Source organism: Neophocaena asiaeorientalis, unplaced genomic scaffold, assembly GCF_003031525.2.
Source record: "Neophocaena asiaeorientalis asiaeorientalis breed wild unplaced genomic scaffold, Neophocaena_asiaeorientalis_V1.1 scaffold147, whole genome shotgun sequence".
NCBI classification, from domain to species: Eukaryota; Metazoa; Chordata; class Mammalia; order Artiodactyla; family Phocoenidae; genus Neophocaena; species Neophocaena asiaeorientalis.
In genome coordinates, this window is record NW_020173758.1 from 669,712 (window position 1) to 688,715 (window position 19,004).

Genomic DNA, 19,004 nt, shown 5'->3' on the forward strand with positions numbered 1-19,004 from the left:
TAATAAACAACTTCAAAATGCATGAAGCAAAAACTAATAGAACTGAAATGACAAATTCACAACTACAGCCAGAGATTTCAAAAACCCTCTCTCAACAATTGACAGAACATGTAGACAGAAAATCAGTAAAGGATGTGAAAGCCTTCAACAATACTATCAGCCACCTTGACAAGACCGACATTTAAAGAACACTCTACCCAATGACAGCAAAATACATGTTCTTTTCAAACACACACTGAATATTTACCAAGATGGACCATACTATGGGCCATAAAACAAGTCTCAATGGGTTTAAAAGGATTCAAGTCAGGTAAAGTATGTTCTGTGACTAGATGGAATTAAATTATAAAAATCTCTGGAAGAATCCTCAAATATTAGAAAACTAACACACTTCTAAATAAACCATGGATCAAAGAAGAAAAAGGGAAATTAGAAAGTATTTTGAATACAATGAAAATGAAAACACAACATATAAATATTGGCGAAGGCGGTGGCAGAGAGGCACAGAAGGGAGGGATGACAAAGGGACATGCATTACCTGGATTGTGATGGTTTCACAAGAGTATGCATATCAAAATTGATCAAACTGTACCCTTAATTTAAATATGTGCAGTTTATTTTAAGTCAATTATACCTCAATAATGCTGTTTTTAAAACTGCACTTGAAAGTAGACTTTAAATGTAATTTATAATGTAATACCAGCAAAAATGTAAAGCCTACTCTTATTTCCCAACTTTAACCTGTTAGACTTTAAAGAAAAAAATACTTTATAACACTTTGCAAAATTCTATAATTATTCTTCTTTTCCTATAAATGTATTTTTCAAAGCGCTAAACGTGACTGTGAGATAACTGTAAGTAGTGAAATAATTCTAAGTAGCAAAAAGACAATTATTTGAACCATCTTCAATCGTTATCTTCATCCCTACTCAAATGAGGTTACAGCCATCTAATGAAAATTCCTATTACGGCCCTTGCCTCTACTTCAAAACAGCTCTATACTTCTAATATCCTTTCATTTTTTTGCTCCTGTCCAGTGTTTCAAAGAAAAGTCTTTGGCTCCTTTCCAATAATAAATCTTCCCATTCTCTCCTGCATTCTCCAAAACCCTTACCACCATTACTCCTCCCTCATAACTTCACTATCTCCTACTAACTGACTTTTCTTGTGCTACTAACAACATACCCAAATCTTTTCTACAGGAAAAAAATTAAATTTACCATATTTCTTCTTAAAGCTACCATCCTATCTAATTCAGCATTTCTTTACTACTAAAACTTTATAAATAGATAATGACAATTCACCAGGATTTGGCTTTTCATCCAGTTTAATGGTTAGCAGGGGTTGGAAAACATTTTCTGTAAAGGGCAAGATAGTGAATATTTTAGACTTTTCAGGCTATACAATCTGTTGCAACTATTCAACTCTGTATAAAGTAGCCAAACATAAACAAATAAGAGTAGTTGTTTCCGATAAAACTTTATTTACAGAAACAGGCAGCAGGCCAGATTTGGCCCACTGGTAGTAGTTTGCGCACCCCTGGTTAAAAGGATGGGTTCCAAAGCCAGTCTGCCTAGGTTAAATCCTAAATCTGCCTCTTAACAAGGTTAAGTAACTTAACTGCTCTGTTCTTCAGTTTCCTCATTTATAAAATGGGGATAATAATATGCATTTTGAGAAACACTGTGAAGATTTAATGAACTTAGAACAGAGCTTGTTACATAGAAAATGCTCAATAAATGTTAAGTTATTTTCACTCAATACCACTGAACAACACTGTCAACAATAACCTCCAACTGTTTTAGTCAAACTTGGAAGTCTTTTTCCTTCTAAGTTTTCATCCTACTTCACTGTTCTGCAACTCTGAACAACTCTATCACTTCATACATATGCAACCTTGGACAAATCACTCTATGTCCCAGCTTTCTTATCTGCAAAATGGGAGTTGATATAATAATAATTTGCTGTGAAGATTAATGGGTAATCCATGTAAAGAGCTTAACAGCATCTGGCATACAGTAAGTACATCCTCAATATATTATGTCAGCTATTATTAATACAAATATTAACCATTTCCTTCTATCTTGAAGCATTTTGCTTAGAAGCAATACATTATAGCAACTAGAAAATGCAAGGCTTCAGAGTTTCAAACCTGAGTTTAAATCTGACCCTTACCACTTCCTGTGTTACTCTGGATACATCACCTAACTTCAATTTCCCCATACGTAAAATGGCGTGTTACTGAAAGGTACAACTGAGAAAACAAATGTAAAACACCTAGGGTACAGTGCTTGGTATTTAGTAAATATGAGCACCCCCATATCCTACATCTGATCTGTGCTTCATACAGTTGTTTCCACTCAGCCGGCAGTTCTCATCTTGGCCTTCTTCTCTATGCATTACCCCCAGAGAATCTCATCCACTTTCAATACCTTTAACGGAATGAATCCTTAAACTACCTGTCTAGTTTTACCCTCTGAGCTCCAGACCCATATTTTCGATGGTCTGTTTGATACACTCCTCCCCCTATTTCCCAATCTTTACCCACCAGCACTGCAATCTCAACATGTATTAAACTGAACTCTCATCTCTTCCTATCTACTCTGCCCCTCAAACCTACTCTCTTCCGTATATTCCTTAGCTCATTAGTTTTGCTTCCAAAATGCCTCAAACTTCTTTTTCTTTCTTTCCATTCCCGTTGACACTGACTTAGTTCAAAGGCCATATTTTACTTCTAGTTTGGACTATTTACCAACCTGCCAAGTGGCCTCTCTGTCTCCACTCTCTCCCCTCTACTAGCTGACCTTCAAAATCAAATCAAGATTTTGCTTAAAGTTTAAATAATTGTCTCCCTTGGGTTCCCTATTAAGTCACGACCATGAGCACATTTATACCTCTTTAAGAAAACACATGAATAGCTTTCATACATATAACCTATTAGAACAGCAACTTTCAAACAGTTTTACCACAACCTTCGGTAAGAAATACATATCACATCATGACCAAGTATACCATATACACATAATAGTTATCAGTTACATAACACCTACAAAGTTTCTGAAATATCCTTAAGTCTTATACAATGAGTGTTACACTCTGATTTTTCTTTTCTATTCTCTTTCATATTTTAAAATGCTGGTTACAATTCACTAACTCGATGTTATAAATCAAAAGCCAAAGTCTGAAAACCACCAAATTAAAAGATATAATGGAAGAAAATTTTCACCATTTGCACAGGGAAAATTCCTTAGGGAGAAAAACAAAACAAAAGCTACAAGATTTATAAACTGAAAACTTCACATTGCTTCTGAGAAACAAAAAAAGACAACCTGAAGAACTTAAATGCATACCATATTCTCAGATAGAAATGCTAAGTATATAAATTCTCCTTAATTTTATTTATAAATTTAATTATAAATTAACTATAATTTATACATTCATAAACTTAACTATAAATTAATTTATAAATTTACATATTTAACTCAAATCACCCTCAAAATACCAATAGGTATTTTTTGGAACTAGATAAGCCAATTCAAACATCTTGATGGAAAAATAAAATCCTGAACAAGAAGAGTAATGGAAAGAGAAGCTACCCCAACCAGACACTAAAACATACTATAAAACCACAATGAAGACAGTATGGTACTGGCACATAACTAAACAAATCAAGGGGACAGAATAAGGTCCAGAAATAAATATATGTGACAATTTAGTGTGTTTATGATAAAGAGGGCATCTCAAACCGATGGGGAAAATATGCATTATTCAATAAATTAGCTAGAAACATAGATACTCTAGAATGTATCAAAGATTTAAATTTAATAAATAACACCATGAAAACATTAGAAGAAAAAACAGTGGAGAATGCTACTATAATCTCCAAGCGGGGAAATCCTTCCCTAATACTCAAAAAGCATACGAAAGGCACATAAAACATCGAGATAGAAATGCAAAATAAAACAAAATACCATAAGCAAATCAAAAGATAAAAAAACGAACTAAAGAAAATCTGTAACTTATATCAAAGATTAAGGGCTAATTTCACTTATATGAAGTTTCTATAAATCAATACTAAAAAAAGACCAACTATCAAGAAAATAAATAAACAGTCAAGTCACATAAAAGGATGTGCAAATGACTCTGCAACATATTAAAAGATACTCAACTGTACTCAAAATGAGGCAAAGGCAAATCAAATCTATACTGAGATACCAGTTTTTACTATCAGATTGGATAACAAAGTTTGGTAAACAGCTTTGTTGGCAAAGGGGTAGGAAATCAGCTTCTTCAGCACAGCTATGAGAAGGACAGAACCTCTACAGAGGGCGTTTAGCAATATACAAAATATAAATGCATATACGCTCTGTTCCAGTAACTACCCACCTAGAAATATACAGGGCTATTCATTGAAGCACTGTTTGTAACCAAAAAAAACTGGAAACAATCCAAACATCTATTAGTAGTGAACTGGTTAAATTAATTATAGTACATCAGTATAATGGATTATCATGCAGCTTTGAAAAAACAAAACAAATAACAACAAAAGAAGAAGACTTTTTATATACAAATAACTCAGAACAATGAGCAAGGAACAGAATGCTACCCTTTGTGTAGAGAAGAGAACATATTGTGTTTGCTTCTATATGTGTATAATGTCTCTGAAAAGATACACAAAAAACCAGTAATAGCTGTTGCTTATCTAGGGAAAGGAATGGTGGCTAAGGTCTAAGGTAGAAAGACACTTCACTGTTTGAATACTCTTTTATACCGTTTGCACTATGAATCACGTGAATGAATTGCCTATTAAAAAATTAAGCTTCAAAACAGAAAGAAAACATGAGGCATCTACAATTTTGGATGCATAATTAAAGCTTATTTTTCTTTTCTGTTTCCAATTTTTAAATATAGGGCAAAATACAAATCATGAAAAACCTTAAAAATGGTCCTTTTAAATTGTATTACAAATAAGATTTACCAGAATACTTCTAAATGATGAAAATACTAAGTACACAATAAATTACTGAGAGCTACGATGCCTTCATCTACTTCACAAATAAGCTGTATCTCTCTTACCATATTGCAAACATTTTGTAAGACTGAACTTCCTGCTTGGAAACAAGAGGAGACACAGGAAATACAAATCACTATTAGAACGAATGGGGGAAAGCTAAGGATTCTTCTTTTAAAGTTATTAAAAGGTAAATTCTACATTTAAAATAAAAAATAAGAGATGTTAAAAGATTCCAAGTTTATTCCAATGCGCTTATTCTTATTATGCATAGGAAGTGGATAGATTTCATGCATTCAAACCTGCAGCAGCACAAATAAGATTATACCTCCCTGATCTAAAGTTATTACTCTGTATATGTACTCTTTTAATGGTTTGGTATGTTTGCAAAATGCATCTGACAGTTGCAAGATCTCCGAAGCAAGTCAGGTTACCACTGTTTTTTAAATGTAATTAGGAGGTTAAGACAAAATGATCACATTCCTGACAGCTTTCTGATCATAATATACAATAGTTTTTAAGTTTTCCTCTTTAATATAGAAGTAAAAGTGTACATTTGTTAAGTTTTTTGAAAACATGAAAGTAGACAGCGTATCCAAAACATTTAGATTGCCACAAGATAGACATTCAAAAATGGTTTCTACCTCCCCCTTGCCTTTCCAGGGTTTGAAAACAAAATTACCATTCAATGAAAGAATTAAATAAGCTCCAATTTGACATCAACTTTCCAGGTTACTGAATATTTTTCATTTGGGTTATCAATGATATTTTTACATGGCCTCAACAATAAGATGGGGGGTGGTTTATTTAAAAACTTAAACTTACACCAAAGAAAACACAATTTTTAAAGTTTTCTAGCATCATGGAGTCCTACTGAAACAGAGTAAGTTCCCCAACAACGAAGTAAGTTTTAAAATTTCATCCAACAAAAAAGTAAAATTGTAACAATAATTCCAAGAGTAAAGACAGTCTTAGAGGGAAATAATACTCAAAAGATTGCTTTACCTCAAAGAAAAAAAGATCTATAAGGCAGCTGAGAGGCCACTTTCTTCAAGTCTGTTTCTGGAATGTGGACATCAACAGACACACTCCTTCCCCAGGACATCCTGACTGCACACAATAGCTACTGACAACAATTGAATGAACTGTGGTGCTATTTCCAAGCATGGAAATTTTACTATCTACAGACACAAATTTCCCTAACTTAAGTTAAATTGCACTTACAAACAATCTATTTTAAAACAAATTTGGTTACTAAGCATTTTTAAGAGGCACAACAGAAGCTATCCATTTTGAAGCCATCTACATTTTTTTCAGTGCTTGAAATACAGAAAAAAGAGAACCATGCAAACATGGTTAATCTACATAAAAAGTAGGGAAGGCAGTTCTTAAGTATATGGACTATATTTTATTGACAAGGTTTTTATTTTCTCTTCCTGCCTCACTTTGCCCTCTCTACATGTGAGATGTTCATCAATCACTTCCTGTTCTTCACATCCAGAGTTCTCATACAAGCACCCTTTATCACTCTAACCCGGTTAATGCCCACCTGACCTTTGAGACTCAGGACAGGTTGTCCCTCTGCCCAAAGAAGCCTTTCGTTTCCTTACTCAACCCATGGTGACTCACTTTTGTTAAACATTTTAATTCATATTACCTATCAGATTGACATTTAACACTGACAATCACTTCCTAGATTATGACACTTTTAAAATTCCATAACATCTTTCTCCAGATCATCTCCCTAATTCTTTAGTGTTTTTCAGGTTCCTCTATCTTCTCTCTGTCCCTGGGATCTCACACTCAGTCCTCTACTTAGTTTGCACACTCTGAGTTGGTGTCATCCTCTTGCATCACCACCCAGAGACCAACACTCAAGTCCACGTGCTCAACTCCAAACTTCAACTTAATCCCTAACATTCAACCTGTCCTATGTTTCTTCAACAGCCATCCCCTCTTCTGTGACAAGCACATTCCACGACTACCACACCCCAGCTTCTGCCTTAAATCAGACTATTAACCCTCATCTAGCCCATTATTTCTAACAATCTCCTAACTGAACTCCCTGGTTCCAGTCACATTCTTCTCAATCTTTATATAATCTTCACCCTCAATCTTTATATAATGCAGTCTAGGATAATAGATTCTAACAATTTTTGGTGGCAAATCATTTCTTCAAAGGATAATGTCCCAATTCTTACTTCTTTTAGCACATGTAATATATATACACACACATATATATATATATATACACACATATACATACACATATATGATAAACTTATTTTCCAATTTTAGTTTCATTTTTCCACATTTGAAAATAAGGTCCCAATTAAGTCTTCTTTTTCTCCATTTGTTTCCCTCCTTTAAGTGGAATAACTACAAATGGCCATTTTCCAGCACCAACTGTCCTCAGATAACAAAGACTTTTTGTACCCTAATAACCTACTTCAAAAGAGCACACATTCTTTCAAAAACTCAAAAATTGTAAACCACAGTTGTTCAGTTCATTTCAGTTAGCATTTTGAGAGTGTTTCCTGCCAAATAAAGTTTTAATTTTTAAAAGAAAGAGAATTTTAGGTGTGACTCAGTGGGGATATTTAAATACCAAAGTGTATATAACTCCTACTGATACACATCATATAGATGCCAAGAGAGATGGTTCTATAACCATTATAAATGAAAATGTATCACCTGGATCCTTTTTGCCCATGCCAACCCACTGTTAATATTATCTTTCTTACCTTTCACTTTTGCAGCAAGCATTTCTGCAGCATTTTGAAGATCAACAGAATTGAGGTTCTGATGTTTATTCATTACAGACTTTAAAACACGAAGAAGTTCGTCCAGACGTATATGAATGACTTCTTTAAAACAGTCTTAAGAAAAAAAAAAATTTTTTTAATTTGTTATATCAACCATTTTGAAGCACATTTCAGGTAGAAGCAGTGGCTCCACAACTTTTGCCTACTATATGTTCACTTTTATTTTCACTACTGCAATTATATGTAATTTATTTAGCCTTCAAAAATCCATAGTCATTTTAATTCATTAAAGATTTCAAAGTCACTCACAGTCATGGTCAACTTAGCACTACCTTTTTCAGTTTTCTCAGTCTAAATGTGCTCTCCAGATTTCCCTTGAGGCAACTTTACAAGTTTTTCCTGTCTTACAGTTTTTACTATAATATACTTTTTAATATATATGGTAACAAGAGTTAAAGCCCTATAATGCCTGATATATTAACTAATATTAAATAGCACTTACATGTTAAGTTTCTACGTTAAGAATTGACTCTTTGAATTAAGATATTAGAGATGAGCAACTCACAGGCATATATATAAGGACTACCACCTGACCTGCACATCTTTAAAACTGTGATATAATTTACATACAATAAAATGCATAGATCTTTATATGGTTCAATGAAATTTTGTACTTTTTAGAAAAATTGAACTAATTGCCAATGATGAAAAATTAGGGGATCATTACAAAAGCTCCAGATTTATGCCTACTCTTGAAAAATCAAAATCTGGTTATACCAGGCCCACATCCTCCTTGGCCACAAGCAGCTGAAACAGAGCAGTACTGCTCTCTTAGGTGTGCTTCTTTCCCAGTCCCTTCCTGCCCAGCCCTAGTCTGCTCTACCCATTTTACAGCAGCCCTGGTCAGAAGGACACAGACGACGTTTTATAACCCCTGGAAATAAGGTGACCATATAATTTATCTTCCAAACCAAAATACTCTAGCAAGAGAAAAGGTGGGTACTACTCATAATCATGCCAGCAAACAGGCATATCCCTGGATCACCATCCCAGGCAAACCAGAAAGTATAGTCATCCAAACCTGTAAAACCCCTGAAGTAGGAACTTCCCCAGTGGTCCAGTGGTAAAGAATCCGCCTCCCAACGCAGGGGACGTGAGTTCAACTCCTGGTCGGGGAACTAAGATACCCACATGCCGTGGGGCAACTAAGCCCACACGCCAAAACTACTGAGCCCGCGTGCCACAACTAGAGAGAAGCCCACACGCTGCAACGAAGAGCCCGCACGCCAAAATGAAGAGCCCACGTGCCGCAACAAAGACCCGACACAGCCAAAAACAAAGAAATAAATAATTTTTTTAAAAACCCTGAAGTAATCCTCAAAAGTTTGAAAAGACAACCACCTGAAATACAATACTCTGATGTAATGTTCACTTCTGTAACCTTACACATAGCACTAGTGTTTAACAATGGCACATTTATTAAGTGCTTCCTATGTACCAGGCACTGTTAAAAGCACTTAAAACCTATCATCTCATTTAATTTTCACATCATTTCTATTAAGTAGATGATTTTTTAAATCTCCATCGTACAGATGAGAAAACTGAGGCAAACCTAAGTTTACCAAGTCAGAATTTGAACCCAGAGAGTATAATTCTAGAAGCTAAGCTCTTAATACTGTCTCCCTATCGAAAGAGCTTAAAAAACAATCAAAAACATTTCTTAAAAGAGTGTTTTAGGGCTTCCCTGGTGGCTCAGTGGTTGAGAGTCTGCCTGCTAGTGCAGGGGACGCGGGTTCGAGCCCTGGTCTGGGGGGATCCCACATGCCGCGGAGCAACTAGGCCCGTGGTCCACTACTGCTGAGCCTGTGCATCTGGAGCCTGTGCTCCACAACAAGAGAGGCCACGATAGTGAGGGGCCCACGCACTGCGATGAAGGGTGGCCCCCGCTTGCCGCAGCTAGAGAGGGCCCTCATGCAGAAACGAAGACCCAACACAGCAAAATAAATAAATTAATTAATTAATAAAAACTCCTACCCCCAACATCAAAAAAAAAAAAAGAGTAAGATGCTGATTTAAATTAAAAAACAAATGTTTTATAATTATGCAATTTTTTCCCAGAAATGTTAAAAGATAATCACTAGAAAAATTGTCTATAGGATAAAAAACAAGTAATTCTATCATCTATCAAATATTCCATTCATTAACAGCATTATCAAGAGAGAGAGAAATAAGTCGTATAAGAGAAGCAGGCAAGGTGAGTGCAAGGTGGGGAGCTGGGTATATTAGGGCAAAGAGTATCCCAGGAAGGGGTAAAGAAAGAATAGTTCAGGTAGTGATGGAAGGAGAGAGAATAGAGTGCCTTCAGGAAAAAATCCAACTCATTCATCCAAAAGCTTTAATAATAGAAAAAGAAACACAGGCGATTAGGTGCTGGCTTAAGCAGCTTTGGAAGTGACTGGAGTCTGTAAGATTAAAGGCAAAGGAAATGCACATAAGCACTGTACTCTAGTTGATAAAGTGTTTTCAACGAAGATTCAGGTTAAAAATGTTGATATTGCTATACATGTATCCTGGAAGTGAATAACTAGGTAACTGGATGGTGGATGGTGGGAGCCAGGATCTCACTGTTGGAATGGAAATTTACAAATAAGCAGGGAGAGGAGGCTATAATGATCCATGCGGTGATAGATTAGAGTTGGATACTTCTGTAAGAATTCGTATTTAGTTTATCATAGATATAGGTCGCTAGAAATATTTATAGATGTGTGTATATATACAGGTTAGTACACATACATATATTTCTTTTCTTCATCAGGTGAAAGGGCCTAAAAGAAATGATGCCCCAGTAGCAACAAACATACCTAGCACCCTGATCTTGGCTTCTAATACCATTCTCCAATAAAAGGAACCAGGGCTCCTTAGAGAAATGGCTGGTTCTAGGACTGTGTCAGGAAATACACAAGATGAGTTAGGAGCATCTTGTAATGCCAGAAAGTAAGAGCTTAAAAAAAAAAAACCCTCACATTGAAGAGGGTATGCCAAGGGTGCACAGGAACCAACTGAAAGACCTCCCAATGGCCAAAGGTGGAAAAATTTGAGCAATAAATTTAAAAAGTAGCACTGGATTATAACTCAAAGTATAAAGTAAATATCCATGAGTCCATATTGATACAAATAAATGTCTGAATAAATTAATAAATGGAAGGAAAGAGACAACTCTCTTGTATAAAAGAATTCCTAATAATTTATATAGATATTTTGTCCTCAAGGAGGTGAAGCATGTGCACAGTGACTTCCTTCCAAAGAGTACAACATGGAAAGGGGGACGAAAAGATTAAACTAAACAAACTTGACAACTACTTCTTATGACAGGTGATCAAGGTCACCATTAACAGTGATAAATCATGTACTCTTGATAATGACATAAGAAATATGTCACTTTACATCTGTTAGCTTCTTCTCAGTATCCCATAACACCAGTCTAAGGCGCATCCGGGACTTCCCTGGCGGCGCAGTGGTTAAGAATCCACCTGCCAATGCAGGGGACATGGGTTCAAGCCCTGGTCTGGGAAGATCTCACATGCCGCGGTCACATGCCGCGGAGCAACTAAGTCCGGGCACCACAACTACTGAGCCTGCGCTCTAGAGCCCGCAAGCCACAACTACTGAGCCCGTGCTCCGCAACAAGAGAAGCCACCGCACCACAACGAAGAGTAGCCCCTGCTCGCCACAACTAGAGTAAAGGTCGCGCACAACAACGAAAACCCAAGGCAGCCAAAAAAAAAAAAAAAAAAAAAAAAAAAAAAACTGTCAAGGTCATCAAAAATAAGGAAAGTTTGAGAAACTGTCATAACTAAGGTGAGCTTAAGGAGACACGACAATTAAATGTAATATGATACAATTCTGGAAGGGAAAAAGGACATTAGAAACAATTTATGGAAATCTGAATGAACTATGGGCTTTAATTAATAATAATATATCACTATTATCAAATATTGGTTCATTAACTCTAACAGATGTACCATACTAATGTAAGATGTTAACAAATAGAGGAAACTGGGTGTAGGAGTATATGGGAACTCTCTGTACTATTTTCTCAATGTTACTGCAAATCTAAAACTGTTCTAAAAATAGTCTATTTAATAAATGAAATAGAAATGGACAAAAGACTTTAGAAATTTTATGTACTATTGGAATTTTCCCCACAAACATATATTACTTTTATAATTTAAAAATTCATTTATAATTTTTTAATTCCTAAGGAAAATGTAAGCATGTAATTTCAAGAATTGTCTTAATTAAATGATCACTATCTATTTTGTCTGTTTTATCACTGTGGATATTAGTTTGGTCGGTTTACTTAGCTGAGGCAATACAGCTTAGTGGTTGGTTAAAAGCATAGTTTCTAGAAACAGATTGCCTGAATTTGAATTCCAACTCCATGGTTGATAAACCTTGGGCAAGTTACTTACCTCTCTGTGCCTCATCTATAAAAAAAAAAAGAAGATATTGGTAGCTACTTCATAGGGTTGTTGGACTAAATGAGTTAAAACACATAAAGCACTTGGAACAGTGACTGGAACATAGTAAGCCCTCCATAAATGTTGGCAGCTATTTTTTTTAGTTTATACAGAAGTAGAAATAGGTTAACAACATAGGCTAGGTCTGAAAGAGAATCAAGTAGCTTCGAAATGAAAGAAACTTCTGGGACAATAATATAATTTGAATACCTATAAAAAATAATATAAATGTATTTTTTCCCAGTTTTGCATTGCAAAGTCTATCCTTTGTTTTATATATACAGTATATATATATAACTAAATAAAGCTATTTTATGGTAATACTTCTGCCTACTTGTCAAAACCAAGGCTGAATCTAATGTCATAACGAGTTGTGCTATACTCTTTCTGAAGCCTAATCTATGTTTGTCTTAAAAAAGAGAAAGGTGGAAATTCTCTGGTGGTCCAGTGGTTAGGACTCTGTGCTTTCACTGCTGGGAGCCAAGTTCAATCCCTGGTCAGGGAACTAAGATCCCGCACAGTGTGGTCAAAAAAAAAAAAGAGAGAGAGAGAAAGGAAAGCCAGTCATTTCTATCCCCTACTGATGTTTCACAATAAAATCTACAGATACTAACATACTTAGGAAATACTAAGTAAAAATACTTTGTCTTATTTTGAGGTCTCAGGACAAAAGAGCTTGATTTTTGTGTGCCAACATCAATATTCAAAATTAGGGTTGGATATTAAGCAAGAACTACAAAATACTAATGGTTTAAATGCCTAAATAAACCAAGTTAATAAATTCTGGTCTTCTCAGAGGCAAGGAAATTAACTATGTGGAATAAACATATTTCAAAATTATTATAGTGTTTTTGTATGTTTTAAAAACATATTCTTATACGTTTTTCAATGTTCCTAGTTTTAATTTCTAACACAGTAAATAGTAACAGATACAGCCCACAAAAACAAAAACTTTTCTGGATTCTCAATAATTTTTAACAGCATAACGGGTCCTGAGGATTGCTGCTATACTTTTTCTTTAAAATCACTGTAGAACATTTCAATAATTGTCAACATAAATGTTTTACCAATTTGAAATTCTTTTTTTCCTACAAGGAAGCCCTTATAAACAGATACTGAAGTTGTTTCAAAGCAAAATACTAGAAAACAATAACTGAGTTATTTAGTAAGAAATTTCAGAAGTATCTCAAATTACCCTATAAGTAAGTCTAATTTCCTGTGATTGAACACATCTCTGAAGCCTATAAATCAACAGAAATGAACAAGATGGCTAAATTTAACAAGCGTTAATTACAAAGATTCATAAATTCTCCTATGTATTTGAGTAGATGAGTCAACTACTAGGACATCAGTATATTCTGATAATACTTCAGCTGGGACTTTATAAAATAGCAAGCCCTTAATTATGCTTTACGAGTGGTAAAAATGTTCCAATGTTCTATTTTCTTATAGTAGAATAAAGCTACCTCAAATTATTTTTATGAAGCAAAAGCCCCATGAACTTTTTTTTTCAGAAAGTTTTAAATTTAGGCAGCTCCTTCACCAACACTAAAGATCCCCACATCAACAGCAGCAGCAATGAGCAAAGCAAAAGAGAGAGTAATTTTTCTTCCCTAATACAGAAGAAAGGTAAGTAGCTGATTGGTGTGGTAGAAAACAATAGATTTAAAGCAAGAAACCTGAATTCCAATGTTTGATCTGCCACTTGCTTGAAATGACCATAAACAAAACTCAGTTTCTCTGACCTAAGATTAATCATCAGTAAAACAGTTGTTGTGAATATCAAATAAATTAACAGAAATGAAACTGCTTTACAGTCTTAATATATGTAAGCTATTATTACTATTAAATCTGTAAACCATTCAAACTAAATACCTTTGAAAACAGAATTGTCTCACACAGAATTACACTCAGTAACAAATTACAGTATGGTCCCACAATATTTTGGCTAATGAAAAAGAGACATTAAAGTTAAATTTCAATTTAATTTTATATGTAAAGTCTGAATTAGTAAATTACTTAGAAATAAAATCATAATTAAGAGTATATTTTACAAAAATATTTCTATACCTATCAAGTTATAGTACTTAATTTAGTCATATGATTACCAGATAATTTTTAAGTTTTATAGTGGTCACATTGTAAATGTAATAATTCAATTTATACTACAAAGGTATTATATATGCAAATATTATAATGTTCAACTAGTCTTAACACCAGCTATATAGAAGAGTAAAACTCCTGTATCCCAATGTTTGCTTGTTTATCTACCATCCCTATATGGTAATCTGAATTTTAATTTATTGTTTCATTCATTTGTGCCATTTATTTTCTGCTTCATTCAGCTTATCAAGTGAGAACAGATTAGCCAGTTCCACTTTTTGGTTCTCATGCATTAACACAATACCACAGTGTTTATATTGCAAACACTTCATGGAAATGCTTATGTAAATAAATGAAAAAACTACCGTGTTTTCCTTGATTTTAAAAATGACAATAATTTTTAAAATCAGTCTTGTTAATTCAGCTTAACCACTCTGGGAAAGCAATGAAAACAAGAAGGAAGGAAAAAGTTTCAGAACTTATCACTAGGAAACTCACTTCTTTTTTTCTGTAATGACTCCTGAATTTACAGGATAAAATGAAGCCTAAAGTGCAGCTTTCGTTATCCAGCCACTTGGGGATTGTAAAAATAATAATAGCTGACATTTTAAAACACTTATTCTATGAGCTTTATATAAATGAATTATGAACTCATTTAATTTTCGCAACTCAATAATGTAGGTACTATTATCTCCTTTTAGCAGACGTGAAACTGAGGCAGAGAATATAAGTAATTGGCCCAGGGCTAAATACAAACAGTGGCAGAATGAGGATTCCACCTCAGGGTTCTGGCTCTAGAACTTTAACATGGTTAAAGAAGTTATAGCTTAATGACAGGTATACTCTGCAATCTGTGATTTAACAGGCTTTAACTTCCAATCGAATATACCAGTTAACTACTGTAAATGGTAACATTATGTAAGCCATTCTAGGTAAATGCAGAAGAGGAAAGCTATCTCCTAAGAGCTGGCACATGTGTAATAAATGAGCTACCTGGATTTCATACTTCATTCCTCAAGGATTCATTTTGTACCTTCTAGGCACTAAGCCATAAACTACTAACATTCATATTAGCTTTTCCTAAATGGTAACCATTGGAAATCACTTCTAGAGAGGTTTACTTCTAAAAACACATAGCAGGAGGACATATCTGAGACTAGCAACTTAATGTTTCCAATATTTCACAAAATATCTTGCACGCTATGGAAGGTGAAAGTTAATAGTCAACAATGGTAAAATTAATACTCACTGGAATCTGCCTAAATAAATTTACACATCCTCCTGTATATTCATTTACTCTGGAAAAAAACTGGGGCAATCCACAACACAGGATTTCAATTAAGACTTTGAAAGTTTATACAGAACTTCCCTCTCACAACAGAACATAATATTTAATGACATTAAAATTTTTACTTAATTCCTTCTTTCAATAAAATTTGCTTTAGAAAGTTCATATACCACTTCTGACTATAGTTCTATCAAATTTAGGACCCAGAATTCATCAAAAGCTATTACTTAAGAGATCAGTTACATTTTTATAAATTAAAAGTGATACACTCAAGTTAGAAATCATTTTTAATAATGAGAGAACTTAACTGGTTTATCTAAAACTGATGATAAAGTTTAATCTTCCTTTCTAGCCTATTTAAAAAACAAAACAGAAAAACAAGCCACCACTGTCACAACAGTAAACTTTTATTAAAATCCATTTAAAAAATAGTGTTACATAATCAAAAAGCTACAAGAAGTATTAGACTAACTGCCAATTTTTCTTCAAATATATGTTATAATGGCAATGGACACTGCCAAGCATTGAGTACCAGACAAATTAAGCAATTTGCACTAGTCTTTCTAGCTGAATTAAAAGCCTTACACTTTTCAAATTTCCAGATTTTGAACTTCCACGCATGGTGTTCCACCTGGGAATGGGAAGTATGTCACAAAGAGAGAGTTTAAGATTACTGTATAATCTAGAAGAACATTTATGAATGTGTTCTTTGGAATTCAGAACACATTATTCCTCAGAGGGGCAACCATAAACCTGAACTGGTACTTAGACTGCACATACATTAATCTGCAGTGTTATATTTAAATACAAAGGACATATGCATAATTGTGTGCCTTCAGCATTTTAACATAAGATGAAAATTTTGCCCTGTAATTATTCATAATGCACCTTAATGACACAAGGTGTAGATCTAAAACTTCAAATTCCACATCTGCTACTTATATAAGACTACAGGGTAACCTCCTCCTGGAAATAAGTAGCAGACAGAGAATCAACAAACTATCACTTACCCTATCAAAGTAAGCATGTTCATAGTCCTCTGATCTCCCTCATTAAGCTCTCCACTTTTTGTAAATAAAAACAGTAGAGGAATTCCTTGGTGGCACAGTGGTTAAGAATCTGCCTGCCAATGCAGGGGGCACAGGTTCAGGCCCTGGTCCGGGAAGATCCCACATGCCACAGAGCAACTAAGCTCGTGTGCCACAACTACTGAGCCTGCGCTCTAGAGCCCATGAGCCACAACTACTGAAGCCCGCGCACCCTAGAGCCTGTGCTCCGCAACAAGAGAAGCCACTGCAATGAGAAGCCCGCGCACCGCATGAAGAGCAGCCCCCACTCGCCCCAACTAGAGAAAGCCGGTGCGAAGCCGGTGCGCAGCAATGAAGACCCAATGCAGCCAAAATAATTAATTAATTAAAAGAAAAAAAAACAGTAGAGACAGTGCATACATATCTTAACTCTGTTGGGGGCAAAAAGTTCTTTGGCAGACACTAATTTTCTCTAATCAGTTCATCAACACCTGCTGCAATATGAGCTTCACGTTCTCACTTGGGAAAATTTCATAAACCCACACTTAAGAAACTTATCATAAAACTCACATTAAAAAATCCTACAGGGCTTCCCTGGTGGCGCAGTAGTTGAGGGTCCACCTGCCGATGCAGGGGACGCGGGTTCATGCCCCGGTCCGGGAAGATCCCACATGCCATGGAGCGGCTGGGCCCGTGGGCTATGGCCACTGGGCCTGCGCAAAGAGCAGCCCCCACTCGCCCCAACTAGAGAAAGCCGGTGCGAAGCCGGTGCGCAGCAATGAAGACCCAATGCAGCCAAAATAATTAATTAATTAAAAGAAAAAAAAACAGTAGAGACAGTGCATACATATCTTAACTCTGTTGGGGGCAAAAAGTTCTTTGGCAGACACTAATTTTCTCTAATCAGTTCATCAACACCTGCTGCAATATGAGCTTCACGTTCTCACTTGGGAAAATTTCATAAACCCACACAATGTAAATTAAAAACATCAGTCTGCTTATTAAAGACCAGTGAATGCACTGTGTTACCATTAACAAGAAGGCTAAAATTCCAATTATCTAAAAATCTCCCATGTCAAATGGGTCCAACTTCTAAGAAACAAAGAATGAATTTTTATTTTTTGGATTCTTGTTCCCTCACTTACCAAAATTTCTACTATGTATTGCACTGTATCTGATTATAAAATACTTTACACTGTAAACATCAAACATTTGGCAAAAAATAAAAAAAAGAACAACTAAAGCAGAATACCCTGTTGCTACTACTGTGTATACACTTATCTGTAGCTAGGCTGGCAATTAAAGTTTACAAACTATTCAGTAAGAATGCTAAGAGAAAAGAGTTGACGAACCTGAAAGAATAGCTTCTTTCAAATATAGTAACACATGGGAGAACTTCCTGATATCATTCACCAACTCCTTGATGTAATCAGGATCCAAAATGGAGTTGGAATTTATGGACTTGAGCCCCATTTCAGAAGTTGTAACATCAGTAGAGAGCTGGCCTGTTGACAAGACACGTTTTTTCTTTGTCTTTTTCTGTTTGTGAGCAATCATCCTTTCATATAACAGTCAAAAAAACGGAACTCCTTTAGGGGGTGAGAAAAAGAGAGAAACACAAATACTACATTAATCAGGGGACATTATACTAGATTTTCACAAATAGCCCAAAGCCTGCCTCAATATTCTATTTAAAACAATAACAACAACAACAAACCCTGTATTACTGATAAAGCAACTTCCATTTATTAAGTGCCAATAACCTTGACAACTCTATGATATGCAAGCTACTATTCTCTTCATTTCACAAGTTAGGAACCTGAGGTTTGGAGGTTAAATAATTTGTTTAAGCTCTCAGCTGATAAATGAACTGGTACTTAAACCCACATCTGCCTTGTCACCAAAACCCATGCTCTTAATAAACTTCCTCTTAACTCCTAAGGTACAGAGTTTTTTTAAACTGTAAAAGTTATTCTGAAATGTCAATTAGTGGAAGAAAATATTCTCCCTCCATGACATCACCTTCAAAAATAAAGGTGAAATATGAGCTTTGAAAAAAGAAAGACCTGTTTTCAAAATCCCCCTCCATCACTTACTATGCGTGACCTGACAAACTGTTAATCTCCTCACTTTGGTAAACTCATTTATAGAATGGAAATAACATCCTGACGATACCTACCTCATGAGATTATTGTAAGCATTAAAAGAGACAATGGTATAGAAGTGTCCAACACATAAAAGAAATTCAAGTACAGTATGTTCTCAATAATAATGCATACTCATACACAC

At 35.0% G+C, this 19,004-nt stretch overlaps 1 protein-coding gene across 1 annotated transcript in view; it reads right to left on the reverse strand.

Annotated features, from left to right (window-relative positions):
* The window catches only part of ARHGAP29 (Rho GTPase activating protein 29), a 55,070-nt gene extending 36,771 nt beyond the window's left edge, over positions 1–18,299 (reverse strand). The window contains exons 1-2 of the mRNA XM_024751266.1: positions 18,068–18,299; positions 7,756–7,890 (exon numbers count right to left, since the gene is read on the reverse strand). Of these exons, the coding sequence (XP_024607034.1) occupies positions 7,756–7,890; positions 18,068–18,272 (340 nt within the window). The 5' untranslated portion in view covers positions 18,273–18,299. The remainder of the gene's footprint in view (positions 1–7,755; positions 7,891–18,067) is intronic.
* Positions 18,300–19,004: the final 705 nt, after the last annotated feature.